Below are 27,183 nucleotides of genomic sequence, written 5' to 3'. Positions count from 1 at the left end.
CTCGCAGCCCGCAGCTCTCCCCCAATTCCCAGCTCTGCCCCATCACCCCCCGGCTCTGCCCCCTCCTCCCCCCCGTGGGGCCACGCAGCGTTTACCTCGCCGATGGCTGCCTCGGTTCATCCCCTTCTCCCTCGCCCTGTTGCTGGAGGAGCAGCAGTGAAATTACACCTCCTGCTCCACACCCCCGCGTTCCCGTACTGTCTCTCCTGGCCAAACCCCGTTCGTTGCCTGCTGTTATTTTTAGCTTCTGGGAGCACTGATCTTTTTTTTTCCTCTTAATGGCACACGTGTGCTACGAGAGGAACACGGATGGAGCCGCGGGTCCCAGCACAGCGAGCGGCCATGGGGCAGAACGGCACCTCTTTGCTTCCCTCTCCCCCTTGGCACCGCAGCCTGCAGACCCCCACGGGCTGCCGCCCCCTCTGCAGGTGAGGAACGACCACGATTCTCCTTCCTGGAGATAAATCAGGAGTGCAGCAGAGATAGGGCAGTACGTGGGCTCCTTGCATCTGGTGCTGCTTCCACACACCTGGGCACAGAGCAGCTCCCTACCCGAGGGGGTGGGGGGAAATGGGAGAGGATAAGCAGCGTTTTTCTCTCTATTAGGAGGTGGGGATCTGATCTAAGGCCTCTCATAGGGATGAATGAAGGACTGTGAAAATACGGTGCTCCTCCTCAGTGCCACGCAAGGGAGAGCGCTTATATCTGGGACCATCTCCAGCACCCCGCTCCAAGATGAGTGCCCATCACAGCAGCCCTCATTGCCAGCCAGGACCCCAGCATTACCTGCAGCCCCCTGGCAGCACAAGGAGCTCGAAGCCATCCTGCAGCTCAGCAGGAAAATAAATCAGGAGCAAAGCACAGGGCTGGCAGCTCACTGCTGGGCAATGGCCCCTTCGAGGACACCTCTGCTGCTCTCCATCAGGATTTTCCAGTCGCTGTAATGAAGTGAAAGCTGATTTACTGCCCTTGCCCTGCAGTTCTGGGCACGCTGCACACCTCACCTTCAGTGCTAACAGGAGTGTTTAAAGGGTTTTTAGCCGCAGCACCAATCAACCCCAAATAACAGCAGGGGCTGGGGAAGGCTAGGAGAATATCAGGATACAGAGGATGCCAGCAGGCTATACTGGAAATGCTTGCATGATAGTTGGAGATTCAATGCAAACAGTGCCCTGAAGGCCAAGGGCTTTTGTAGCACAGAGGAGAGCTTGTTGGAAAGCAGATGATTCATAGCAGCAGAGATGGCCGACTGCTTAGGGAAGCCTCAAACCTCAGCAACTTCCAACTCCTGTTGCATCTAATGAGGCTGCAAGCTGCCCCTCCTCAGAAATAACATCTTGGTGACAGTTCTCTCCACATTGCTGTCCAAACAGCCGCAGATCTGCAGCTGGATGAAGTGGGGTGGTTACATGAAATAGGATTCAGGCAGGTCCCAAGCTCAGGTGGGCTGAGGGGAGGACGAGCAGTGGTGCTGCAAGGCAGGCGGAGCAGCAACCCAACTCCCAAACACTCCTGGAGTCCATCCATGGCCTCCCTTACTTTAATCCATGTTGCAATGAATTAAACATGTTTTAATATCAAAAATGGAAGATTGAGGATCAGCAGTCATAAATCTTTCCGTATGAAGCTGGTGTGTATGCAGGGCAAGCACAGTAATTAGAGTCATGCAGCGATTTATTTGGAGGAAGGAACTGAAGGCGTTCAGATATTGAATTCTCGTTCTCAGCACGCGCCAGTTCCTGCCCAGGGTAAATCCCTCCATGGTGAGGATGCTGGAGGGGTGGAAGGGCTGGATGGCACACAGCTGGGGCTTCCATGTCCCATGGTGGGGACAGCAGTGCCCAGGAAGGCTCCCTCACTGCAGGTGGGGATGCTGGGTCCGGAGCTGGGGATCATTTGTGGCCATCACACCAAACTGAGCACCACCCCCAGCCTGGGCCCCAGTGCATTCCTGTTCCCTTTACACAGCTGTTAGCTCCGGCCCAGCAGAGCCAGTGGCAGACATCTGCATTTCAGGCACGCAGCACAGAGCTGAAGCCATGGTTACACACCTCTTTCTATTCTAAGCAGACGCTTTCCCGAGTGGCTTCTGGCTGTCCTCTGCCTTTCCACCTTTGTGCCTGGGAGCTGGCAGGAGTTACCCCGGCACGAGAGCAGCTCTGCAGGCGGCTGCAGCTGACCCACGGGCTGGAGGTTGGCTCTCCAGCTGGGGCAGTGTGAAGGCTGTGTGTCCTGAAGCAGTCCAGCCCAGAAGCAACGGCACCGTGGGACGGCGGATCCTTTGGGGCAAGTGAGATGGAAATCAGCACTGCGGGGCCACGGAGGGAGATGGGGCCTCTGGCTGCACCTCCGGAGCCCCAGGAGTTTGGTGCTGGTGGTACTGAGCTCAGGGCTGCTCCACCCCTCAGTAGCCACAGCAACACGCCAGGGGCTTGTGGATGCCTTTGAACGTTCCCCAGGAGGCACAGATCCCTCCAGAAATGCACCCCACGCATGGACAGGCTTTCAGTGTGTTCTCTGGTTCCTTCCCTCAAGCGGGAATCCCTGGGCACACAGAGTGCTTTGCCCCAAAGGAAGCAGAGGGTTTTGCCTTTGCTTAACAGAGATAAAAAGAGGAAAACAAGCAGCAGATCCCCAGCTTTGTGAGCACCAGGTGGTCCCTTTGCCAGCTGGGTGAGCCCACCTGCATGCCATGCCATGCTGTCCTATGCCGTGCTGTTCTGTGCCATGCCATGCTGTGCCATGCTGTGCCATGCCATGCTGTTCTGTGCCATGCCATGCTGTGCCATGCTGTGCCATGCCATGCTGTCCTGTGCCATGCCATGCTGTGCCATGCTGTGCCATGCCATGCTGTTCTGTGCCATGCTGTGCCATGCTGTTCTGTGCCATGCTATGCCATGCCATGCTGTGCCATGCCATGCTGTTCTGTGCCATGCTATGCCATGCCATGCTGTCCTGTGCCATGCCATGCCATGCTGTTCTGTGCCATGCTGTGCCATGCCATGCTGTGCCGCACCTCGCTGCCTTGCTGTCCCATCACATCCTCCCCATGTTTGCTTTTTCCTCCAAACCTCAGCCTCCAAAATCACAGAGCCATGCACGAAGGACCGAATTTTTTAACACATTCTTGAAGGATTAAATTTCAAGGCCTCATAAATACCCGGAGAGGCTCGGGGACTCACACCTAGCAGCAGAGGATAAGCATCTAAGAACTGGTATTTAAAAATGAATGAGTTGCGGTGTTCAGATCAATCCTTCCGTATTTAGAAGCCCAATTCTTGAAGTCTCAACCCGGGAGAGGGACTCGGATGGAGCTGGGAGAGACCTCCCGGGGTTTCCAAAGGCAAGAGCCAAGCTTTCATGGAATCACAGAAGCATTAAGGTTGGAAAAGGTGATACAGTCCAACCACAGCCCCTCTGTGCCCACTGACCACATCGAGGACACACATCAGCCACCATCAGTAGGTGAGGGGACTGCTGGGGCCCCAAACACTGCCTGCAACAGCATGGGGAAAGCAGAGGACTGCATTTATTTTTACATGCAAAGCATTTGTGTTTCCCTCTTTTATGAGATGGGCTGAAAGGAGTGAGAACAGACGATGGTGTTGAATTCCTGATCCAACACTTCAGATGCGTGCCATCGAAATAGCATTGCAAACAGACCCTATGGGAACCCACGGCTCTGGGTCCCTCTCAAGAAGCTCTGAACAGGAGCTGCTGTGCTGCGAGGCCGGGAGCAGCACCCTGCCTGTGTGGAATACATGGAAATGCATTTCGATGTTCCCTTTGAATCACTCCTCTCTCCTTCTCGTCCCCAAGGTGCTCTTAATAAAGCCAGAGGGGGAAAAGCTCTTGGTGTGGATTGCAGATGAGCAGGATCTTATCTTCTGTCTTGAATTTACCCTGTAATCCTGTTTAGAAGTGGAACACGAGGTGCTAGAGCCACCAGTTTGTGACCCATAGCTGAGAGAGGCCCCTTCAGCTCTGCCACCATCCCTCATCAGCCTCATGTGCCGAAGCCGTTGGGTGGGAAGGTGCTGTGCTGGAAGCCCAGCCTTGTCCCTTCCACGTGTGTGGGACTGGGCCAGGGATGGGACTCAGCTCCACATTTACCCCCACCAGGTCACCTCCTCTCCTCCTGTTCAGCCCAGTGCAAACCACAGCAGCGCTCCCTATACACTATAGGCACAAAGCTACCTGCAGCCCATAGGGTTCTGTGCTGCACTCTGTGCACCCTCAGGTTCCCCAAGCACAGCTCCAGAGCACAGAGCCCAGTGGCACAGCTGAGGGCAGCACAGCCCTCCCCTCTCCCTTCCCCTTACTCAACAGCATCCCCACTTACTAGCAGGCAGGCATCAGCCCAGACTGAACGATGACATGACAGTAAGTGCTCCCATTGCATGGCAGCATGGACATCCAAACTGCTCACTGAAAGAGCACGACTGGCCCCAACAGAGCCTGTAATTAAAGGGAACTGCAGCCCTGCATGGTTACAGCACTAATAAAGCAATGAATGGAGATGATGCTCCCCCGCTGTGGCTGGAGAACCTGGCTGGGCTGCAATCACACTGTAAGCACTAATTGGAGAGGTCAGCTTCTTCCCATCAGTGCTGTGCGAATGCTGAAGGCACAAGGGGAGAAGCATGGGGGTGGGAGCAGGAGCTTTGGCACTGAGAGCAACTCCAGGAGCTGGAGCCCTCCTTGAGGACATCTCCATCCCATTCAGCCTCACCAGGCCTGCAGCACTTCAACAGGAAGTGGAAAGATTTAAGAGGCAGCAGGAGGATTCTCACTTAGAAAGGAATCCCCTGCAGCTACAAAGAGCCAGTGCTGGGTGCACGGCAGGGAGGAGAGGTGTGAGGAGGAGGAGATCTGGGAAAGAGGAAGCATAGCAACACCTGAGCACATGCACACAGGGCAGATGCTGGGCTGTGCTGGCAGAGGCAGGGCTGCTATGAGAGTAACATGCTCAGTGCAATGTCAGCATCCTCCAGAGGGGATCCCCCAGCACAGCCATGGGCCAGGAACTGTGCAGCTCAGAGAGGAGAGCAGAGGCACGTGTCACCTCAGCCCCTCTGAACCCAGGTGCGTAATGAAGCTGAAGGCAGCAGCACGGACAGCAGGCAGATACCTCCACAGGCAGCTCAGTCTCTTCAAAAACTCAGAACTGGAGCAGGATTCCAACTCCTGGAGTGCAGAAGCAGCTCAAACAAGTAGGAAATGCACAGCCAGGGCACAGCCGGAGGTGCTCAGCCCACCCCAGATGCAGGCACAGGCTGGGGCCATCGTGCAGCATGCTTTTATTTCTCCTTTCCCCTCCCCTGCGTGCTCTGCCAGCAGTGAGCGCCTGGCAAGGGAAGGGAAGATGGATTTGACTGCAAATGCTGCCAAGTGCAGCGAGTCAACGCGCTGGGAAAACTAAGGAGACAATTTGATCCTGCTCCTTTAGCACCAGCGATGCTGGGTGTGATTTGATAAGAGTCGGTATTTCCAAGCTGAAAGGCAACTGTTTAAACTGGTGTCTGCAGGGCTCACGGGTTCCTTGATGCTTTCATCTTAGCCTGCATTTCCACTGACAGAAAACCCCAGGCCAGGATTCCAGAAGCAGCGTCCCTCTGAGATGTGATGACTGGAGCTGAGAGCAGCCTGGGTGCTTTGGTGAAGCTGTGTTTCCAGGCAGAGGGAAGGAGTGGGTCCCATTTCTACCGAGTGTGAGCGCTGCATCCCCACCATAACAGGGCAAATGTCAATGGCAGAGCCCCCAGCTGACCTCTGTGGGCCTCCTGGCTCAGCAGCACAGCACCGAGATGGTGAGCTGTTAAGCACAGAGCTGGAGCTAATGATCAACATGAAGCATCCCTTGCCCTTCGGGTTTGGCTCCAAACACCCATGATGTAAATGGGGTTGGGTTGATGACAAACCTGCCCCACTGCTGGCACCGGTGGAGGACAGCAGGGGACTCCTTGGTTCCTGCGAGCCCCTGCCTGCTCTATTTTGCCACAGGCACAGCCAGCAAACTGCAGCACAGCCCCACAAAGCCCCAGTCAGTGCCTTGTGCACCTGCTGGCACCAAAGACTCTTCAGAGGGTTGAGCTCTGCAGACGTGATCTGCCTGAAATGAAATACAGAAGTGCTGCCAGAACTGTGGAGACGTCCTGGAGAGCACGCAGGGAAACAGAGCAGGTGCAGAGGGAGACGTGCTGAGATACTGCAGCCACAGAAATCCAATTCCCTGTTCAATTCAGTGCCCTGAAGATTGTGCTGATAGAGGACCATCTTTCAAACAGGGATGAGGCTGCAGGTTGGGGATGCAGAGAGGCACTTGTGTGTGTACACATGGGCACGGAGTGGGAGATGATTGAGAGAGCCCGTAAGAGTGATGGTGGAGAATATGGAAGTGAACACAAAAATCAGCCTGGGAAATTCAAATAACTGCTGCGACGTAATGGGCTGAATGCATCCCGAGTGCTCAGCAGCGACACGGGGGAGACATGGAGCCCGAGACGTCAGGAGCAGCCATTAGGATGGCTCCGCTTCAGAGGCTTTTAAGGAGCTATTTTTGCCATTCTGCAGTTACTCTGCAGGATACTCAGCCCCCACCATCCTCCAGAGAGCTTATCCTCTTCTCTCAGCGTTCCCCATCACCGGAGGTAGAAGAGGGGCCTGGAGCACGCAGCCACCGGCAGCACAGACCTCCTGTGCTCGGCCACACAGTGCTGCTCCAGCACCACCCCGCTGGCCCCATCCCATAATACTACCCCTCTGCCACATTGTCACGATGGGAGCGCGGAGCTGTCACCCATCAGCACCCATCAGAGAGCCACGGTGTGGAATTACAGCTGCTCTAGGAGCGCCGAGTCCTTTGGTTGGACGTGGGAGCCCTCGAGCAGCGTGTGAAGGTGCACCAGGTGCCAACAGCCTGCTGGGTGCTGCCTTCCAGTTGGAGACACCATCCCCCGCCTGCCAGCTCTACCAGTTTCCCCCTGGGACACCGCCAGGGTCCCAGTGCCAACACCTCAGTTATTTTTAATGAGGAGCAGGGCAGGGGAAGATCGTGTTTGCAACAGGTATGGAAGGTACAGCTTACCAAGGGCAGGAGAGAAACATGAGGTCACGACAGGAAGAGCTCTTTCTTGTTTGCCCACAGAAGGAAGTCAAGCTGTTGTGATCCCACTGCCTCCAGAAGCCTGAACGTGGTAACAGGAACAGAAGAGGCTCCAAGGTTGCAGCAGGTGGCTCTACAGCCGTCACTTTTGATGCAGAGCTCCCAGTCAGCACGGCAGCCTGCTCCCATCACCCCACTGACACTCCCCTCTGCACCCCATAGCCAGCTTCAGCGCCATCACTGCACGTGGAACAGCCCCAGCCAAGTTCCACCCCCTCCAGTGAATATCTGCTTCCACGGGACAAAAGGTCACAGAAGACCATCAGGTAGGGCTGTTATTTAACAAACTCAGACGTGACGGGGTTTGAGCTGCTCAGCAACGCTTTGAGGAGGAGCAGCCCCAGCAGAGCAGAGCTGCACTGCCCAGGGCCACCCTCCTGTGTACTGCATGGCCCTGTTAGCTCACCCATACACTCCCCTCACAGCTTGTGGGTTATTATTCCAGCCTCCAAGGACATAAACAGTTCCCTTGACTTAAGGAATGAGGCTGAGCACCCCAAGCATTTCTCACCTTGTCAGAGCCTCCCAGGTCCAGCTGTCACCCCGCTGCTCCTCCAGCCCCCCAGGCACAGCACAAAGCCTAGCACAAATCACACCTCTCCCAGCCTCCTCACCAAGATCATCACCCGGGTCCTGCAACAAGCACTGGACAGCAGATCCTCATTGCCCTCATAGCCCACCCAACGCTCAGAGTGCTGCTGGCCTCAGCCACGGCCGCTTACATCTGTTAGAGATCCCAGATGTCCAGGAAACATCTGGCTTGCCTACATCATTGCCTTAAAATCCAACAGATTCAGCTCTATTCATTCCTATCCCTGATGTTTTATGCAGCTTTCCAAGAAGAAAAGAATGTTCCAGAAGGCATTTCTTTCTCCACGCCCTGTTGCAGCTGCAGGAGATAGGTGGCCAAACGCAGCCTTTGCTGGGTGCTGGAAGCACCAAGCCCAAACAGCATGGATTGGAGTGCTGGTCAGCAGCAGGACAGCAGCTGCTGGAGCCACAATAGAGACCAATGATAGAAGAGTTGGTCCCCAAGGAGTGTGGGTGGACAGCATCAGCATACCTGTAAACCCCTCAGATCTTCTCTCCACAAATGAGAGCATGAAGAATCGACTTTGAACTGAGGAAGGCTAACATTTCATCACTTTGAGAGAAAAACTGCAACACCAAAGGTGCTGCTGTGCTGTCTGTGCCACTGCTCCAGGGCTGGGATCTCAAAGATGACCATGGGAAGTGAAACACAGAGCAAGCTGGGATGCACACTTCAGTGCAACACCGTGGCCTGGGTGCAGGAGCAAATCCCTACAGGAGCAGTGGCTCTGCCAGCAGCACTGAGGGAAACAAGGTGCCCACGAGGCAGCACCACACATTGCTTATCAGGATACTTCTATTAACAGCCTCCTTCTCACTTCCACTGCTACACTACTCTCTACTTGACTGCAATACATTTAATCAAGATGTTTCTTAGGGAACCAAATAAAGCTTGATGATGCTTAATGGCTGGGGCTTAATGGAAGGGTTGTTTAACTGGGCTCATAATTTTGATTAATTAAGATGCCTGCAGGTGTTGGAGTGGTACTTAGGCAGTGGCTTTGATGTTCAGAGGCAGAGGGGTTTTTGTATCCCCTTCAAAAGATGTTCTGCCAGCGCTGCTTCAGCAAAGCAGAACTGCCTCCAAGCATTTGCAACACAAGTTAGCTGTGTTGGAACCGGCAGCACCTCGCCGAATTCCGGTCCCTTGGACCAGCTGCTTCTTGGGACAACCCACAGGAAAACACCACCACAAACAAACAAGCCACCAAAAACCCACCAAAACCAAGACCTGTTCGAGGGCAGCCTTGGTCTCCTTGAGAGGAGAGAAATAACATGAGAGGATCTCCACAGGGTGATGGCAAGAGGCCGACCAGAACAGCGACGTGCACATCCTGGGACTGACTTGTATTTCTATTTCCTATTCAGCAGCCAATGCTCTTACAAAACTTCCTTACCTCTGAGATTTTTGCCTCTTGAATGCAAATGAAATGTACACAGGTTTAAAAATGTATGGGGAGAAAATAGGACATGGATAGCAGCGTGGCACACGCTCATTTCCATTTGAAATCAGACTGAAGCACTGGAGAGAGACAAAATGAGCCAAACTCACCTTCGTGGTCAGCATCAAACATTAACGTCACGTTAAACAGAGCTTGATTTAAGGCTAAGGAAATTAGTGCAGTCAAACATAAGGGCAATGCTACCTTGTGGACTGAGGACGGGGACAGGGCTTGGAAGAGCGGAGCTTCACTCTCTTCTTTGCTGTGGACTTAAGGGATGCCCTTGGGGAAATGTTTTGTGCAACACCAGGGCCGAGCCCCCACCTCCTGCAACTGCCACCACAAACAGAAGAGCACAGCAGCAGCTGCCCGTGGGCCACAAGGCGAGCCTCCTCCAAGAACAGCCTCAGTGTCACTCGTTGGCAATTGCACGCAGTACTGAGTCAGGAGGAATGAGCTCAGCCTTCCATACATCTGCCTTGTTCCCCTCCCCATGGCTTTGTGCAGTTGGAATAAGAGCTATTCAAATGCAAGGTATGGAAACTTCAAATGCAAACCGGAGTTGCCCCTGAATGTTGTCAGCCTGCCCGGTGGCTTAGGATGAGTCATCATTGTTTTTCAGTGCACTCACACCAAAGCAGAGATTGGGCTGTGTTGCTCTGCTCCGAGGGATGGAAGCACTTTAAGGGAAGTGGTTGAAGCACCCAAACACCATCAGGTTTATCGGAGAGTTATAAAGAAGTAGATTACAAACAACAAATTCTGAAAACTCCAACGGGCAAAAATACATCTGAAAAATCACCATCAATGTCTTCGATAGAGAATTCACCTTTCCTATCAAGTTCAGCAGCATGGATGCCATCCACAGCCTAGCCGGCCAATTTTGTTTCATTTTTATTGCCAGACAAATGCAGGACCCAAAGCCATTTTATTTTTGCAGTGATTAAAGGATTTGATTAAGAGCCATCAAAGTGCCAGCCCTGCTTGTCCTCTCCTCTGATTGCTGAGCGGATCTCTTTGCTTCCTGCACGTTTAACAGCACCAAGTGAGTGTGTCTGCCCAGAGGGTGGTGAGAGAAATCTCTTGGTTGCCATCTCTGTCGCTCCAGATTAGACCTGAAGGCCAAAACAAGAGCTCCTGCTGCACTTCAGCCCTTTAAGAAAATGGTACTTTGTAATGCAAAATCCCTCTCCTTCCACTTTTAGGAAGTCTCTGGGGGAGGAAGAGTGAAAAGTAACCAGAATGGTTCATTAGAGCATATTCTTTTATTAATAAAGATCAGAAGAATAGCTGGAGGGACAGCAGGTGAATGGATGACATTGAACCACATATTGTCAAAAGCCATTCAAAAGAGCTGAGTTGTTCAGCAATCCAGCAGTAGCTGCCTGCCTTGTTCTGCCAGGGTAAAGAAGCCTAGAGACGTGGCTATGGATCCCCAAAGAGTTTTGGAGGGGATCTGAAGAGGCCTCAGTGCCAGCACGGGGGGCCAAATGCACCTCACTTGCAAGTCTTCCAACAGTAACCAGGAGCCAGAGCTGCTGGTCAGAGCCTCCTCACGCTACTTAGAGACCACAGGAAGACTTTCCCCACTCTGCAGACTTTGTGACCTGCTGTTTTCCAATTCAGAGCCCGTGTTGGACAGCAGGAAGCAGAATGTTAACAAGAGCAGTTCAAGAGCCAGACAGCCCCAGCTTACAGGATCTGTGGGTGTGATGCATGGACCTCCTTTTCCTCCTGGCTTACTGAATTTATTCTGTTACAGTCCCCCTGGACTGATAAAGGGGAACAATCTCACGACTACTCAGATTTTGAAAAGACTTCAGATTTACAGAGATTCCTTTTTGTGAAGTTCCTCCACTTCTCTATTAGGCAAAATTGATGAAATCAAACTCCCTTCTCATCCTTAAGGTGACTTCCAAGAGCTCCTCTTCAGAGAGGAAACGAGCTTTCCCCTTCTTGCTGTCCACAGGGCAAGGGAGATGCAGCAGTAGCTTCCTGTCAAGGAGGACACAGTGAGTTTTAATGGCCCAAACCACGTGAGCCATTGAGGTAGCACTGAAAGCCATCCTAGTGATTCAAGAATCAGAATATCAAGCAAAGTCCATTCTGTGTAACCTTCCCATGACAAGTTGCACAGTTCTGCAATACCTGGTACACAACTATATAGGCCCTGGAGCATTTCCAACAGTTCCATTCTTTTGGCTGTGGCTACAACAGCTTCCAGCGATGGGCTGTGAGTTCTCTGCACTGTTCTTGCTTCTACACAGTGCAGAGGAAGGAGAAGCTGCACTGATAATGCTCTCCTGGTGGTAAACACCTGACAAATGCCTGAAGTGTCTGGGGGAGCTTGTATTCTATAGCAAGAAGAAACAACTGGCACAGCTGGGTTAGAGATTCTGGCCAGTTTCACAGAAGATACACCTACCTACCCTAAAAGACAACACTGTTGTGTGGATATGGGGGTTCCACACCTTTTCAACTGTGTTGTAGGAGCCACAGCCAAGGCACAGTCAAAACACACTTAACCTCACCTACAGAAGTTAACCAGCTGGTAGCATATGGAAAAGATCAGTTGGGCTTAGAGTCAGCCCCAGGACTATGCAGTGGAAAACAATTCCTTTGGGCCCTCCCATACATCTGTGAGAACACAGTGTTTCCTCGTACGCAGAACTTGAAATCTTGTTTCTTTCATCCTGAGCAGACTTGCACTTACATCTGCAGAACAGCACTGGCTCAGGCTGTACCCAAGCAACCACCAGATTTACAGCAAACGTTTTATTTGCAAGGCTTGTGTCTTGAGACAGCTGGATACTAAGATAATGGCAGATCTGAGTCACCAAGAAGACAAAATTGCAGAAGGAAACAGGAGTGAAGGATTTGCTACACCTGCAGCACTGCACTAAGCTACCTCTTGCACTAACTTCAAGTCACAATCTGGACAGTTACTGTTCTTGGCTTTCCTGTTTCAGAGCACTCCCAAACATTCTTTCAGCACTGTTTGCATCTTTAGGTTAAATTTCTGCAGACTCTTTCTGCCTGTGAGAAAGGTGACTGTTCTGCAGTCAGTCCTCTCGGGACAGAACTGATTTTGGCTTTAATTCACAGCGTGCATCTTCAACTGACTGATGCTAACAGAAGGCTATTGACATATGAATCTTCCCACGCCCCACTCAGTGCAGGAAGTCGGTCTGGGGCAGAGGGTTAAGCTTTCCTATGGAAGCACTGTGCTGCCTGACTTACTTTTGGGGAGTTCGGAGGTCAAGCACCTTGTCCTGGATATCTAACGTGATGTCTGAGAACTTTGTCTCTGGCAGCTTGATTTTAATCTGAAACGATGGGCAGAGTTAAAGCTGTGATTGGATACATAGATCTGTAAAAGACAGCTCCAAAAAAATCACCCAGCAATCGTACCAAGAGAGCAGGGAGGTCATTGATCAGATCAGAACAGGGCTGGATCTGTTAGGCTGGCAATACCTTGGCATCCTGCTAACTCACATGCTTTGTAACAAATGATGAAAATCATCTCCTTCCCAGACTCTCCCCATCCCAAAACTGTGTCCAAGGTGAAACCTTGTTTTAGAGCTGCTTTCATCTCGCTCTGTGACACACACTGCACAGCTTCTCTTCAGCTTCTTCTTAGAATCATAGAATCATAGAATCACCAAGGTTGGAAAAGACCTTCAATATCACCCAGTCCAACCGTTCACCTATTCCCAATAGCTCCCACTAAAGGGAGGAGATTCTTGAGGAGATGTACAGGGGTTCCTCACGTTAGTAAGAGCAGATCAAGCTACAAACACTTGGATAATTACAAGTTAAAATCCCCCAGGAGCCTGAAGGCAGCCATGCCTTGGTGCTTATGTTCAGTCTCGAGAAAAGGGCAAGATTGTGCAGAAAAAGGGCACAGAGAAGGGATGGCAAACACAGGCTCAGCTCACCACCATATCTTCACAGCAGGCTGTGGAAGGGTCTTTCCTGCTCATCCCAAAGAAGACATCCTCTGTTCCCACCTGCTGTTTGAAGGAAATCTCATACCTGAAAAAGAAGAGCAGTTGGCTAGCAGCAGATAGGCCAGGAGGCTGAAGGAAATTGTCTCTCTCAAAGCACCATCAATCTCTGTACGAATGCTGACGTCCTTACCACGTTCTCTCCCATTTCCCAGTCTTCCTTCAAGTCTTCAAGCCAACTGCACTGGATTTCTGTCCAGAGCCATGACACTTTGAACAAGGTGAGCATTCACCTTCCTGGGAAATCACCGTGCTGCCTCTACTTCACTAAGCAGCACTGCAGGATCATCGAGCAGCAGAGGCATTCTGAGTGAACGTGGACCTCAGCAAGAGGCCAAGCACCAACTCTTGGGAAAAGGCCTGGAAAAGGGTGCTGTTAATTACATGCTCTGTCACCCAGCCTATCTTGCAGCCTAGAAGTGCCTCTGTTATCTTGCCTAGTTTTAATTGTTTTGCATTTGGCCGACGTTAGTGTTATTCCCCTCCAAATCCATTTGTTTAATTCAGAACCCTACAAGATCCAGAATCACACGTTCCTTTGCTCTCGATACTTAATGAATGAGGGAATACAAACTGAAAGATTGCATTTAGAACATATTACTCTTGCTAAATTGAGCAAAATAAATGGAGCCTCTTCTCAAAGCTGTTGGAAAAAAAAGTGTATGGAAAGTATTTTTCACATCTCCAGTGCTCGTGTGCGTATGTAATAATTCCTAAGTCAATGAGAAATCTGTCTAGCAGCTCTGGATGCACCTCTAACCATCTGTTTTCCTTTTGGGCCTTTTCCTACGATTTAATTTGATGAACTATTCCAAAGATTTACACTCTTGTCTCATCTGTGCAACACAGGACGTAATTGCTGGAGGCTGGAGAAGGGCTGCATCACAGCCCTTTCAGCAGGGAGGGAAGGGTCAAAAATAGAGTGCAATAAAGCTCCTGTTGTGCCCACAATGCAAAGGAAGAGCATTCCATAGCTCACCAGTGATAGATTCAGGAACAACTGCACTGCAGTGTGGGTGCAGCTTCATGGACTTCAGCCCATCTGTTCCAGCACGCAGCTCCAGGGCAGTGCATGGCATCGCAGCGATGCTCAGCTCAAACCCTGCTCTGCAAACTGCTCGGCCCTGAAGGCTTTCTGACCTCTACAAACTACCACACAACATGCTTGCCTACTTCTAAAATGTACTTCTACAGCAAAGGGAGACGACTGTTTAAGGCTGTCCCTTTTAAGGCTGTCCCTCGGGAAGCTACGATTGAATAAACAGATTTAGAACTGCCAGCGTAAAGCCTTCCTTCCTATGGTGGCAGTTGTCTCTGAAGAGTTTAATTCTTGGAAACAAACATAAGTTGGAGTGCTTTGTGAATCTGAGTGTGAAAAGTGAATGCACGTCAGCTGCAGCAGGAAGAACCAGGTACTTCACACCAGTGTGGCAAGTTTCAGAGCATTTTGCTGGCCTGCTTCCCCTCCTCATCTCATTTTGTACAAGCATCTGACACTGCAAAGTGTCTTGTGACAAGAAAAATCAACTCCACCTTTTTGTTATGAGATCAGAAGGTTTCCAAGCTACAGCCCCTCCTCGCTAGCTGCTTTACCTGCAGTGCTGCTGTCCTCCCATCAGCTTTTCTTGACATGCTCTCCAGATCGCTGTGTTTCGCTCACATGGAAGCTGTGCAGCCCAGCTCTGCATTCCAACCACGTCCAACCCCAGCACACCATCTCACATCACTTACTCTGGCTGTTCTCTAGGATCCCAGGTGTCGTCAAATTCGGATCCTTCTGGGACCTCTTCTGAGCTCCAAATAGTTTTGCTGTGTTCAGATTTCACTTGTAAGGTATCTGTAAGCAACAAGAAAAATCCCTGTTTCTTTCCTTTGGTTTGCTGAAAACTGTTGGATTTCTAGACTCCAGGAAAAAAACCTTTTCATCAAAATAAGTTGTAGCTAATGATCTCATTCCCTTCAATATCAGAAAGGATCAGAATTTGAAGAGGGAGGACATTTTCTATTTCTTTCCCTTAAATCTCCTTTACCCAACCTCTACGCCAAGGAAATTGTCCTTTCAGGCATAAAATATCCAGCGCTTCAAAATGATTAAAGTGGAGAATGATGAAATATTAATCTTCCCCCATGTCTCTGACATGAGATTTTAAGTGAGCAGAGTCCCCTACACAAGGATCTCTCCCTGGCATACAAAGCCACCAGTGATTGAGCACAGCCCTGACGAGGTACTGGCGACTGCAAAGTCCATAGCAGAACGCAGGCTGTCCCAAACCTACAGTGAAGGTGGTCACACTGACCAGGGCTTGCAGACAAAGAGCAAGGTGCAGTAAGAAGAAAACAGGACGAATGCTCTCAGTCTGTTGAAGGTAGCCCTGAGCTGAGCTCATTCCTCACGCCACGTGCTGTGGGGACAATGGCACACACCTCCCAACCCCTCATCCTTCATCCAGACTCAGCTTTGTGCAGCTCACCCCATGAAGATCCCTCCAGCTGCCCCCTTAGAAGCCTGCCCCTCCTGCGTGCTCTAGGCAGTAACAATTCCCTGTGAGTATCCCTATGGAGCTTTCTGCTGCCCACTTGTGACTCCTGCCAGCCCACCTTCTGTGCTCTGTTCATCATCACCGCTGGAGGTGCTGCCCTCCAGAGTTACCTTTTCTGCAGTTGAGTTTCCAGGAGAAGAAGAATTTTAGTGTAACTGTAACAACGTCGTGGCCTTCCACCTCAAAGGTCCACTCACTTATTGAAGGAAGCCATCTGTGATAACTCGCAACAGCTGTTGCAGTCTGTTAACACACAACTGAATGCTAAGATACACAAACACTCCTTACCAGTGCTCTCTTTCTTTACTGGTCCGATGCTCCCAGGAGTCACGGCACTGACAGAACAGCACGGCTGCAAAAACCCACGTGGGACTGCAATTAATTATCACAGAGCACAGCTCGGTAACAATCACACCAGTAATTACAACATGTCATCAGAAGTCGCTGCTGGAGCCAAAATTTCCCCCACCATTTCATGGCTGAAGCAGGGAATCTCTCTCCATCTCACTGAGCACAGCACCCTGATGCAGGGGCTGCAGGCAGGGCTCCCAGAAGCAGTGCTGCAGCCAGCAGTGCTTCTCAAAGATTCGTTTCCATGGCATTTTGAGACAATTGTGCTTTGCCTGCCCTGAAAATACTGCAAGAAGCCAAGGGCGCTACGTGCAAATTCCTTTCAACAGGAGAGATCACATGAGGCAACAGCGCTTTCCTCTAATCATGAATCAATTTAGTGCTAATAGGCCAATGTGAGGCATTTCCATCTATGTGTGAAGATCCCTCGGTTTGATAGAAGTGCCTCATCTGCAGAGAACATTAAATTAAATCCAAACAAAGATTTCAAATTGCCCAGCTTGACTCAGGCTTAATTGACAGAACTTGTAGCAATTTTCCCTTTCTGCCTCTGAAGTGCCATTCATTTTATTATTAAGATGTAAACAAATTCTTTTTAAAGTCGGGATGTTTACTGCAAAGATGTACAGCAATGACTCCAGCTTCAGAAAGCCAGCATTTAAGAGCTGAAGGGCAGCTGGAGCGTGAAGCACCACATTTGCCAGCTACAGAAAGGAACTTCTAGGAGACACCTTTTCCCCAGAGGCAGCAATGGCCACTGCCTGCACGCAGCTGCCAGGCCAGCCAGCTGGCTCTGCTCTGAGAGCTGATGAGGAGCTCAGATCCTCACCCTTTTTGTTATCTGTGTCATAATGCAACTTGTTCAAAGTTCTAAGAGACTCATCAATGTTTTGAGCAATCTCTGTGGCCTTGGCCATCATCTCTGTGGCCCTTCCTGAGCAGAGCAGGGCAGATTGTTTCTCCCTAGCACCCATGTGTGCCTACTGCACAGCTCCGTGTTGCAGGAGCAAGAGAAGTTCATCTGTGATTTGCTTCAAGTCCTGAGATGAATCGATATAAAAGAACGTGGAGATATTTCTCTCAATAATCATTCAGTTCATTTTAGAATGATTACTCACCCTTCCCCGTTCTATAGTCCCCGGAATACCTATTGTACTTCTGTGATCAATTGTGCTTCTTTAATGCCTGGTACAGGATTAACACATTCCACTGCTGCTGGGTGTTCCAGTCTTTACTCAGAAGCTGCATACTGCTGTAATTGCCCCCACCTCTAAAGGACTTCAGGGAAAAGCAGGAGGAAATCTAAGCACTCAAGGCTCTCTCAGCCACATCTCATTTCCTTTAGGTTAAAAAAATAAACAGCCCTCCCATTCTGTTTGCAAGGGTGGATGGTGATAGGACAAGGGAGAATGGTTTTAAACTGAGACAGGGGAGGTTCAGGTTGGATATTAGGAGGAAGTTTTTCACACACACGGTGGTGAGGCACTGGCACAGGTTGCCCAAGGAGGCTGTGGATGCCCCATCCCTGCAGGCATTCAAGGCCAGGCTGGATGTGGCTCTGGGCAGCCTGGGCTGCTGGTTGGTGACCTGCACACAGCAGAGGGTTGGGACTGGATGAGCACTGTGCTCCTTTTCAAGCCTGGCCACTCTATGATACAATATGATATGTTCTTGTGGCATCCAAGAATATCTCCTAATTGTCTCAGCCACTCCAAAACCTTCCAAGGTTTTATTTCCCTCTTTATCTGCGCTGGGAAAAGTGAGGTTTGCATCTCCTTAGTAAATAATGTTGGGCACTGTGAAGAAGTCACACAAAAGACTCACACCAAAGTCATCGTCGTCCTCATCCTCGCGTGCATCACTGAGCAGCTTGGCAAGGGACTGCAAAGAGCAGACTGCAGGAACATCCACCTCCATCCTCACTCCTCCCCTACAGGGGAAAACCAGCACCACCTCAGGAACAGCAAAGCCTTTGCACCGCGCTGCCCTTCTCCGAGCACCGTGCGATAAGCACCAAATTCGATCAAAACCGTACGTACCTCGCCTCTCCCTTGCGGGCTGGGTCTCGGGAGACAGCGCCTCACGCCACCCAGAGCAGCACAGGACCGTAAGGCCCGACGCCGCCACCTCCAGCGTCCGTCGTTGCTGAGGTAACGGCGCCCCGCTCCTTTTCCCGCCTCCTTTAGCCCTCTCAGCCAATCCAACAGAGCTCAGCAACGAGTGGCGGCAAGATCAACCAATCGTTGATGAAGGCGGGAACGAGCGGCCGGCTGTTGGTCAGTTGGGGAGCGCGAGAGCGGGCGTGGGCGTTGGGCGCATGCGCCAACTGCGTCATAGGCGCGCGCCGTCTGTAACGTCATCGGTGTGCGCGGCTGTTGGTGGCCGCGGAGAGTTGGGAGCGTGGGTCCGCTCGGGGCTCCGGGGCTTGCGGGGCCGCGTGTGCCGTTCCGGGCGGGACTCGGTCCGCTCTCGCTTCTCTCCTCGCCCGTCTCTGCACCATGAACCAGTTCAACTTCGGCTCGACCCCGGCGGGCGGCGGCTTCTCCTTCAGCACGCCGAAAACGACCGCCAGCACCACCGCGGCCACCGGCTTCTCCTTCACGTCCGCCCCCTCCTCGGGATTCACGTTCGGCAGCGCTGCGCCGACGCCCGCCAGCAGCCAGCCCGTCACGCCCTTCTCCTTCAGCACACCGGCCAGCAGCGCGCTGCCCCCCACCTTCAGCTTCGGGACGCCCACGACAGCCGCCACCGCCACCCCGGCTGCCGGCGTGTTCCCGTTAGGGTGAGAGCCGCCGGTCGGGCTGTGGGGAGGGGGGCGGGCCGCTGTGGGGAGCTCGCCGGACTTCTGGTGCTGGTGCTCCGGGATCGGCGTGTGCCTGTGTGCCTTTAACGAGGCCTTGGGGCTGTGCTGGTTCTTAGAGTGGGGTTCATACAATTGTATGTTTTGAGTTGGAAGGGACCCGCAAGGATGGGGGAGGCCGATCCTGGCACACAGCACCATCCTGAGATCAGACCTCGTGTCTGAGAGTGTTGTCCCAGCACTCATAGAGTCACAGAATGGTTTGGGTTGGAAACCCAAAGGATGATGAATCTCTAAGCCCCCTGCTGCATGCAGGGCCACCAACCTCCACGTTTCACAGCAGCCCAGGCTGCCCAGGGCCCCATCCAACCTGGCCTTGAACACCTCCAGGGATGGATGGGGCATCCATAGTCTCTCTGTGCAGCTGTTCCAACACCTCACTGCTGTCGTAGTACAGAACTTCCCCCTGACATACAATCTAAATCTTCCCTCTTTCAACTTAAAGCCATTTCCCCTTATCCTGCACTGCCTACTCCTTGAGGACCAGCAGCAATGCCCACAGCCCTCTGGTGAAGAACCTTTTCCTGAGGTCTATAACAACTTACTACCTAAGCATACAATTCCATCACGCTGTCACAACACCTGTTGGCGCATCCTTCATTGTGCTGAATCAACTTGAACCTCAAGCAGACTCCATGCATTAGGGGAAAAGCTGTGTACAAAGTCATAATATAGCAGCCTCAGTGACATCAGTCTCTGGTCTGTGTGAGAGCAGCGGGGAGGGAACTGAAGTTGGTGGTGAGTGGTAAAAGGTGACTGAGAGAACAGCCTCAGGTGGAGGAAGTGAAATGGGTGCCCAGGGGCTGAGAGGTAATGGCTTTGTTGATACTACAGCAGGTGTCTTATAGTGCGTTGATGCATGGAAGTAATTAAGGGAGTGTCAAGGTAAGAGTTACAGATGGCAGGACTTGTAATGCAGTCTTTGTCAGAACAGAAACGCAGTTCTGGCCAAGCGTCCATCGTTCTGAAAGGTTTTCTGCTGTTTTATCAGTATGCGGTCAGTTAGAATGCCAAGTCAGTGTTTCACTGGATGCATGACCTGAACAGCCTGGCTCACTGCTCTTCCTTTTTTTCCCCTTTTATAGGGGAAATGCACCGAAACTCAACTTTGGAGCCACGAGCACAACTCAAACTACTGGAATCACAGGAGGATTTGGGTTTGGTACCTCTGCACCCAGCAGCGCGCCCTCAAGTCAAGCAGCAGCCCCTTCTGGCTTCATGTTTGGATCTGCCACCACCACCACCAGCAGCACCACTGCAGCTCAGCCTGGCACAACCGGAGGGTTCACATTTTCCAGTGGCACCACGACTCAGGCAGGAACAACCGGCTTCAGCATCGGTACCACAAGCACCGCAGCTCCGCAGGCAGCGCCCACGGGGCTGACCTTTGGAGCAGCACCAGCTGCTGCTGCTGCCACCACCACTGCCAGCTTAGGGAGCACGGCCCAGCCTGCAGCAGCTCCCTTCAGCCTCGGGGGTCAGTCCTCTGGTGAGTGAGTGCCTGAGCTCGGGGTGGGAGCTGTCACCAGGAGTGCTGCTGGGGGTGGTGTGCGCAGCCTGACATCGGGCATTAAATCAAGCTATGGCTGTGATGAGTATTTCTTATGCACAGGAGGAAGGTCTGGCTCACGGGTGAGAATGATGTTCATCAGTGTTGAATCATTTGTTAAAGCCTTTGAAGTATTGAGCTCGCTGTTCCTAGTTCTGTTCCTGGATAATGCAGAGCCTTTGTTACATTAAATATTAATGTTTTGCTTATGCTCTTCTACTAACTTGAATATTGCCATCAGTTTCTCTGCAGTGAAAGGTTCATCTTTTTTACTTCTGCTGCTCTTATCTCAGGTCTGAACTTCGGATCCTTGGTTTCAACAGCAGCCACTGGTGCACCCACAGCAACACTGACTGCGAGCACCAGCCAGGGACCCACGCTGTCCTTTGGAAGCAAACTGGGAGGTAGGGGGGAAGAAATGGTAGGAAATAATTACACAGGGCTTGGTGAGTCTTTTGTCCTCCCTGTAGTTTTTTAAACCAGAATCTGAAGCGTGTGAAAGCCTGATGGGCTCTGCATGCACATCATCTACGCTCCTTCTGTTTGCAGTAACAACTACAGCATCTACAACGACAGCTGCCAGCACAGCTCCCCTGCTTGGTTCCACAGGCCCTGTGCTGTTTGCATCTATAGCGAGTTCTTCAGCACCAGCCTCATCCACCAGCACAGGGCTCTCACGTGAGTCACAGCACACAGATCTGCACAGGAGAGAATAAACAAGCAGCACGATTGGTGCTGCCTGCCAGCAGCAGGTGCTGTGGTAATAGGGATGGCTGGAAGGGCAGCTGCCACCTTCCTGAAGACTTCTGTAGCTGCTCACGAGGAGCTTCAGGAGTTGTGTTTTTCAGTGGGGAGCTGTGTTTAATGGGATGTACAAACTGTAGAGTTGTGTTCTGATTGCAGTTGGTGCCCCTTCTACTGGTGCAGCTGGGCTTGGAACGTCTGGATTTGGATTAAAGCCTCCTGGAACAACAGCTGCAACAACCAGCACTGCCACCAGTAAGAACCAGATGCTGATGAAGATAAGGAAGCCTGTCTTCCTTCTAGTGACTGTGTAAAGGGCCACACGAGTGTAGCAGCACAGCAGTGTCATAATTATGTCATTCTCTTCTTTCATCTCCCTGCATTCTCAGTTATTTATGACTTCTGAGTTTATCTGCAGCAAAGAGCCTTTGGGTGAAAGCCTGCAGGGCTTTGAAGTTCTGGCCTGGAGTGAGCAAAGTAAAGAGATGAGCTGCTCTGTCTCTGGCCTGTTTGTGTAGATAGAGGATTGCTGGAGAGCTTGGGGAGAGACTTATGGGGGGTAGGAGGAAAAGGAAAGGCCAGGGATTGTGGGGGTGGTTGGTGAGAAAGAATCTGCATTTTGATTCCACCCCATTAAGCTGTTTCTTCCATATTACAAGTGATGAGTTTCACAGTTGTGTTCCCAGTCTGGGTGCTCAGTGCTGTACTGAAGTGGCAAACCCTTGTGTGGAGATCTACGGTGGAATTTGCTGCTGCAGCCTTCACGTTCAGGATGCAGCATCCTTTTCTGGATGCAGTGAGCTGTCAGTGTAACTGAGCTGTCAGGGTGTTCCTAAAGCTTGTTTCTGGAGGCACTGGAGGATTTAGAGCAGTGATGAAAGTGCCGTATGTCTGAGTGATGGCGCTGCCTGACAGGTGCTCCTTACTTTGTGGGGAGGTGGGGATCTCCTCTACAAAATACCCTGCAGCAGCCGTGTTGTGGTGCAGCACCTGGAGGTGCTGTTAGATGTCTTAGCTCTAACAGCAAAGCACAAGGAGCTGGAGAGGGGTAAGGGCCATGTGAAGTGCAGGCTGCCAGTTCCTTGTTTTACTGGAGCTACTAATCAAGTATTTCCAGTCTGCTTCTGTTAATTGTGCCAAGGAGTGCTCTGTGCCCTTCCCAACACACGGGATTTGCTCTCTGTTGAAGGGATGTGGCTGAGCTGTACGTTGAATGTGTCCTGGATGTGTTACACAGCAGGTGTCCTCTTCTGCTGTTGGATCTGAACTTCTTCTTTCAGGCACTTCTGCTTCTGGCTTTGCTTTGAACCTTAAACCATTAACTACAACCGGTACAATGGGAGCTGTGACTTCTACAGCTGCTATAACCACAGCAGCAACCAGGTGAGTGTCTGTTACAGCTGTCTGGGGCAGGAGGCAGCGTTACTGCTGCTAACTGGGGGGGGAAGGGGACGCAGGGTTGTGAGGGTTGTGCTTGGGTTGATGACTGTGTCCTGTGCTGTCCCACGTTTCCTCTCAGTGCACCTCCTGTGATGACGTACGCCCAGCTGGAGAGTCTGATAAACAAGTGGAGCCTGGAGCTGGAGGATCAGGAGAAGCATTTCCTCCATCAGGCTACACAAGTGAATGCCTGGGATCGGACACTGATAGAGAATGGAGAGAAGGTCGGGTGGCAGGCAGCCTGGTTCTGCTTGCTAAGTTTGTTAGAGACTTGGAGAGCAGATAGAATCCAGTTATAGCTCATTTCTTGTGAATTTTCCTGGTAAAATTGTCTTCTATTTCCAGATTACTTCACTGCACAGAGAAGTAGAGAAAGTGAAGCTTGATCAGAAGAGGTGAGAAACTGTGAACACTTGAGATGACATTTCTTATCGTTTGTTCTTATTCTCCATCATCTTGCATGGAAATTCTTGGACATCAGCCTGATCTAAATGGTGTTGAGTCGTTCACGGTGTCCTTTTCAGACTGGATCAGGAGCTGGACTTCATTTTGTCCCAGCAAAAGGAGCTTGAAGACTTGCTGACCCCTCTGGAGGAATCAGTGAAGGAGCAGAGTGGGACCATTTACTTGCAGCACGCGGATGAAGAACGGGAGAGGACGTAAGAGATCAGTTTTGAACGTGTGATAGGCAGGGCAGCGTGGTGATGATCAGTCAGAAATGGGGATACAGGATAATAGTTAGCTGTCAGAGACTTTCCACTAATATGACATCCTGTCTTACGTCATATTTTGTGTGCTAGAAATAAGGGAATTGCAATTGGAAGCTCTTAAATCAGGGTGCTTGGGTGGCATTGGTCTCACCAGCTGTCTAGGAAGGTGTTGTTATTTAGGCATCATCCCTCAAAAAACGTAATTAGTGGTAGAAGTGATGGGAGCAGAATGCATCACGTGCAGCTCGAGCATCCTTGCAAGTGCTGAATTTTAGTGGGGGTAATGAAAGAATTCTTTGGTTCAAGAGGTGCAAATGGTACAGAATCTGGACCAGCTGCTGGTAAAACCTTCCAGAAGAAACTTGAGCAGTGTTATTTATCTGTCTCCAAGTGTCTGCCAGAGTGGAAGGCTGAGGAGCTGCCTCCTCTGTGCCCTGGTTGGAAGGCATGGATGCCAATTCTGATTGCAGCCCTGTGCTTGGGAGCAGGCTGTGTGCAGCTGGCTCTGAACGCTGGCTCACATCCTCCTCCCTTGCACCTCGCAGCTACAAGTTGGCTGAGAACATCGACGCTCAGCTGAAGCGAATGGCACAAGATCTCAAGGACATCATTGAGCACCTGAACACTTCGGGACGCCCCGCGGACACCAGCGACCCGGTAAATGCAAACTGCTTCTGTGCTTTGGCATAGAGACCCAGGCTGTAAAACAGTGCTGACGCTTCATCTGTCTGCTGGTGGGTGCTCTGCTTTCAGCCTCCACCCAGGAAAAGCGTTTTATCGTTTGTTGATTCTCTGGTAATGCAATGCAAGCCAACCCGGCCGTGTGGTTACTGTGAGATGAACCTCTTTGCTTCTGGTGCAATTCTTGAACAGCTGACTCGATTCAGAGCTGTTTCTGAACTTTGATCCTGCGTTCTGTTGGAGCATTTTGTGCAAAAAGCACAGCTGTCGATACTTCTTCTATACTACCTTTGTATCCTTGTGAAAACAAGATCGAAATTAGGAGCTTTTTGATCCGTATTACTGATCTCAGTAATTGATCTCAGTGCTCCTTGTAGCTCCTCACTCTTTACTGAGAGGCTTTTTTCAGTGAAAATGGCACCTTGGTGTTCCAGACTGAGGTTTTTACTTTGGTCCTTTTTGCTTTTCTCACCTCGAGGCTCAGATCCACGTTGTGGTGCATCTGAGGTCTGAGTCTGACTAAAACTGAGCTGCAGGCACACTCTGAATCGATCTGTTTCCTTGATGGCAAAGAGAAGCAAAGCAACGCAGCTGCTGCAAAGCAGAAATGCCGTGCTGGTAGAGCTGTGCGTGTGAGGAGTCTGCTTGCTTTGCATCCCAAAGGCAGAGTCCAGCACTGTCCCGTGCTGCTCGTAGTTCTCATGTGCTCTAACAGTAACTCACACCCTCTCCTTCTGTTCAGCTTCAGCAGATCTGTAAGATTTTGAATGCACACATGGACTCACTGCAATGGATTGACCAGAACTCAGGTGAGAGTCATCTTGCAGCTCTTAAGGAACATAAACATAAGGCATGTAGCTGGTTAGAATTGAGCTCCTGAAGGTCACTGAGGAATCTTCTCTTCTGGATTTTCCTGATGTGCACTGAAAGCCTCTGCTGAAGTGCCACAATGCGTGGAAACGTGGCCTAACAGTCACTTGTAATGCAGAGCAGAAGATGTAATGGCTGGTGAACATTTGGTACTGTAGTTACTGTTAATTAGTTTGGATTCGTTCAGCCAATTCACCATCTTGCACCTGGGGCTCAACACTGAGGACAGAAAGAAAGGAACTTTCCTGCTGGGGATTGTTGTGCCTACGAGAGGGGTTGAGGAGTTGTGTGTGGTTTTGGTACTGACAGATGTTAGCAGCTGCAGGGGGCACTGCAGGATGAGGAGCACAGCTCTCACAGCACCAGGTGGCCTCACTGCAGCACTGTGCTGCTGCTCTCACCAGGCACTTCTGGGCTGGATGCAGCCACGCTGCTTCTGATTGAGACATAAAATAAGCAGTGTTGTTGGCTTGCTTAGGTCAGAACTAGATTAGCCTTCCTGCTAGAAGATCAATGCAAATGCTTGCATTCCAGGTGTGCCTTCCTTGTGAAGCCTGGTGTAGCTCCTAGAATGCTGACCCTACAGAACGTTAGAGGATATCAAACAGTTTCTTGATCAGCTTCATTTCCCATAAAGCGCCCTCAGGGGTGTCCTGCAGCAGCAGGGATAAGGATCTGTTCTAGGAATAGGTGTGCAAAGTGGTGCTTAACTGGTCTGACCTGTTTAAGCATTACGTGGAACTGGGGAACTTCAGATTAATGGTGCTTGCTCAGCTTTGCTTACGCTGACACGAACGGGCTTGCAGAACACACACGGATGTTTCATCCCCACGGTGGCCCCCTGGCAGGAGAGCTGGGATAACGCCTTGCTCTGAGCTGCTTTCTCCTCTGAGAGAAGCAGGATTGCTTTCTTTGTTACAGCGGAGTTCTGAGTGGAGCTGTAGGAGGCAGAGAAAGCAGACTGTCATTTGATGCCACTTTTGCACGGTGGGTTTTTGCAGAGTGACAAACTGAAATGTGTTGCTTAATATTGTACTGGAAGGTTCTGGGTTTGGCACGCTGCAAAATTAAAACTTCAACTGGAATATCTCCAAACCACAGAGTGACAGAATGCTGTAGCCCCGTTGAGTTACTTCTGATAAGCTTTCATGAAATTAAATTAAACACTGCTCTGCTTGGTGCCAAGAGTACATTGCTGTGCCTCCTGCATTTGGAGCTGAGAGTCAATCCGTGGCTTATTTGCAGATCACTGATTGGGAAATGTGTAACAAGTTATCTGTAATGTGACTGAAAGCGATCTGCGTCTCCTCATTGCACTTTTTACTACGCTTGCAGTTAGAAGCTTGTTGTTTGTGGCTGTTATCCTGCAGGAAAATGCTTCCAACAGCTGGGCTCACCTGTGTGCTGCCTCATTCCCAACTGCTGGAGTGGGAGGTGGGCAGGGAAGCGCCTCCAGAAGTCAGGCTGCAGGGCAGTGCAGGGAGGCTTCGCTCTGCTCTCTGCTGCCGTGCCCAGGAACTGCACTGAGTGCCTGCAGAGCTCTGCTGTGCTGCTGCCCGTCCCTGGGATGCACAGTGCTGCCTGGGAGGCCACGGAGAGCCGGCAGCGCTCTGCCTTGAGGCTCCCTGTCTGTTTGAATGGCAGAACAGGGGAGGTGTTGGGTCGCAGGGCTGCGTTAGGGTGGCTGTGAGAGTGAGCGCTGTTCTCCATCCCACAGCCTTGCTGCAGAGGAAGGTGGAGGAGGTGACGAAGGTTTGTGAGAGCCGCCGCAAGGAGCAGGAGCGCAGCTTCCGCATCACCTTCGATTGAAGGACTCCAAGTTCAGAATGTCAGTTCCCCGTCGAGGGGAGGATGGTGGGGACCTGTTGACATCTGCTTTTTCATTTTTCTTTCTTTAATTGCAATAAATTTCTTCTGTTTTAAATTCTGAAGTTACTCTTTGTGGTGTCTGAGCGTTCTCCTGCTGCAGATGCACAACTGCTGCCTTCACAGCTGGGCCTCCCAGCTCAGCACTTTGCTGTAAGCTGAATGCTTGCAGTCACAGCTCCATGTGCTGTTATTTGGGTCCTTACATGAATGGGTAGATGAACAGCTGCTGGGAGGAGCCTGATAGCCTCGGCTTCCCACCATTACAATGTGGACTTTAATGAGGGGTTAATTAGGTATGCCTCTGCTTCTGAAAGTGGATCTCATTTTCTTTTGGCATAAACTGCTTTTGTGTTTGTACCTTCGA

At 51.1% G+C, this 27,183-nt stretch overlaps 3 protein-coding genes across 3 annotated transcripts in view; 1 reads left to right on the top strand and 2 right to left on the bottom strand.

Moving 5' to 3' along the window:
- FRMPD3 (FERM and PDZ domain containing 3) overlaps positions 1–4,031 on the bottom strand; it is a 47,596-nt gene extending 43,565 nt beyond the window's left edge. Inside the window, exon 1 of the mRNA XM_048959724.1 lies at positions 96–4,031. The gene's annotated coding sequence lies outside the window, so the exon portion shown is untranslated. The remainder of the gene's footprint in view (positions 1–95) is intronic.
- Positions 4,032–9,650: 5,619 nt separating this feature from the next.
- Positions 9,651–18,253, bottom strand: DNAAF6 (dynein axonemal assembly factor 6). The gene is made up of 7 exons (XM_048959454.1): positions 18,136–18,253; positions 17,921–18,026; positions 16,034–16,097; positions 14,937–15,042; positions 13,137–13,233; positions 12,439–12,524; positions 9,651–11,193 (listed from the first exon to the last, which is right to left on the bottom strand). The coding sequence occupies exons 2-7, from the start codon at positions 18,011–18,013 to the stop codon at positions 11,064–11,066; spliced, it is 576 nt and encodes a 191-aa protein (XP_048815411.1). The 5' UTR covers positions 18,014–18,026; positions 18,136–18,253; the 3' UTR covers positions 9,651–11,063.
- A 178-nt stretch (positions 18,254–18,431) lies between these two features.
- Positions 18,432–27,027, top strand: NUP62CL (nucleoporin 62 C-terminal like). Its single transcript, XM_048959774.1, has 12 exons — positions 18,432–18,878; positions 20,042–20,445; positions 20,799–20,909; positions 21,055–21,183; positions 21,409–21,504; positions 22,530–22,632; positions 22,769–22,913; positions 23,035–23,084; positions 23,214–23,348; positions 23,945–24,056; positions 24,823–24,889; positions 26,668–27,027. The coding sequence occupies exons 1-12, from the start codon at positions 18,595–18,597 to the stop codon at positions 26,757–26,759; spliced, it is 1,728 nt and encodes a 575-aa protein (XP_048815731.1). The 5' UTR covers positions 18,432–18,594; the 3' UTR covers positions 26,760–27,027.
- Positions 27,028–27,183: the final 156 nt, after the last annotated feature.

This window comes from Lagopus muta, chromosome 13 (assembly GCF_023343835.1).
Source record: "Lagopus muta isolate bLagMut1 chromosome 13, bLagMut1 primary, whole genome shotgun sequence".
Lineage (NCBI taxonomy): Eukaryota > Metazoa > Chordata > Aves > Galliformes > Phasianidae > Lagopus > Lagopus muta.
Note: the sequence above shows the minus strand (reverse complement) of the source record. Positions and strands in the feature narration are given on the sequence as shown.

Bases quoted from the DNA above. Each gene is read 5' to 3' on its own strand.
- DNAAF6 (XM_048959454.1), bottom strand. From the start codon at position 18,013: ATGGAGGTGGATGTTCCTGCAGTCTGCTCTTTGCAGTCCCTTGCCAAG. The intron at 15,043-16,033 runs GTAAGGAGTGTT...TGTTGCTTACAG, and splicing joins AGTAAAGAAAGAGAGCACTG to ATACCTTACAAGTGAAATCT. The intron at 12,525-13,136 runs GTGAGCTGAGCC...CCATCGTTTCAG, and splicing joins CCTGCTGTGAAGATATGGTG to ATTAAAATCAAGCTGCCAGA.
- NUP62CL (XM_048959774.1), top strand. From the start codon at position 18,595: ATGAACCAGTTCAACTTCGGCTCGACCCCGGCGGGCGGCGGCTTCTCC. The intron at 22,914-23,034 runs GTCGGGTGGCAG...TTCTATTTCCAG, and splicing joins TGATAGAGAATGGAGAGAAG to ATTACTTCACTGCACAGAGA. The intron at 24,890-26,667 runs GTGAGAGTCATC...TCCATCCCACAG, and splicing joins ATGGATTGACCAGAACTCAG to CCTTGCTGCAGAGGAAGGTG.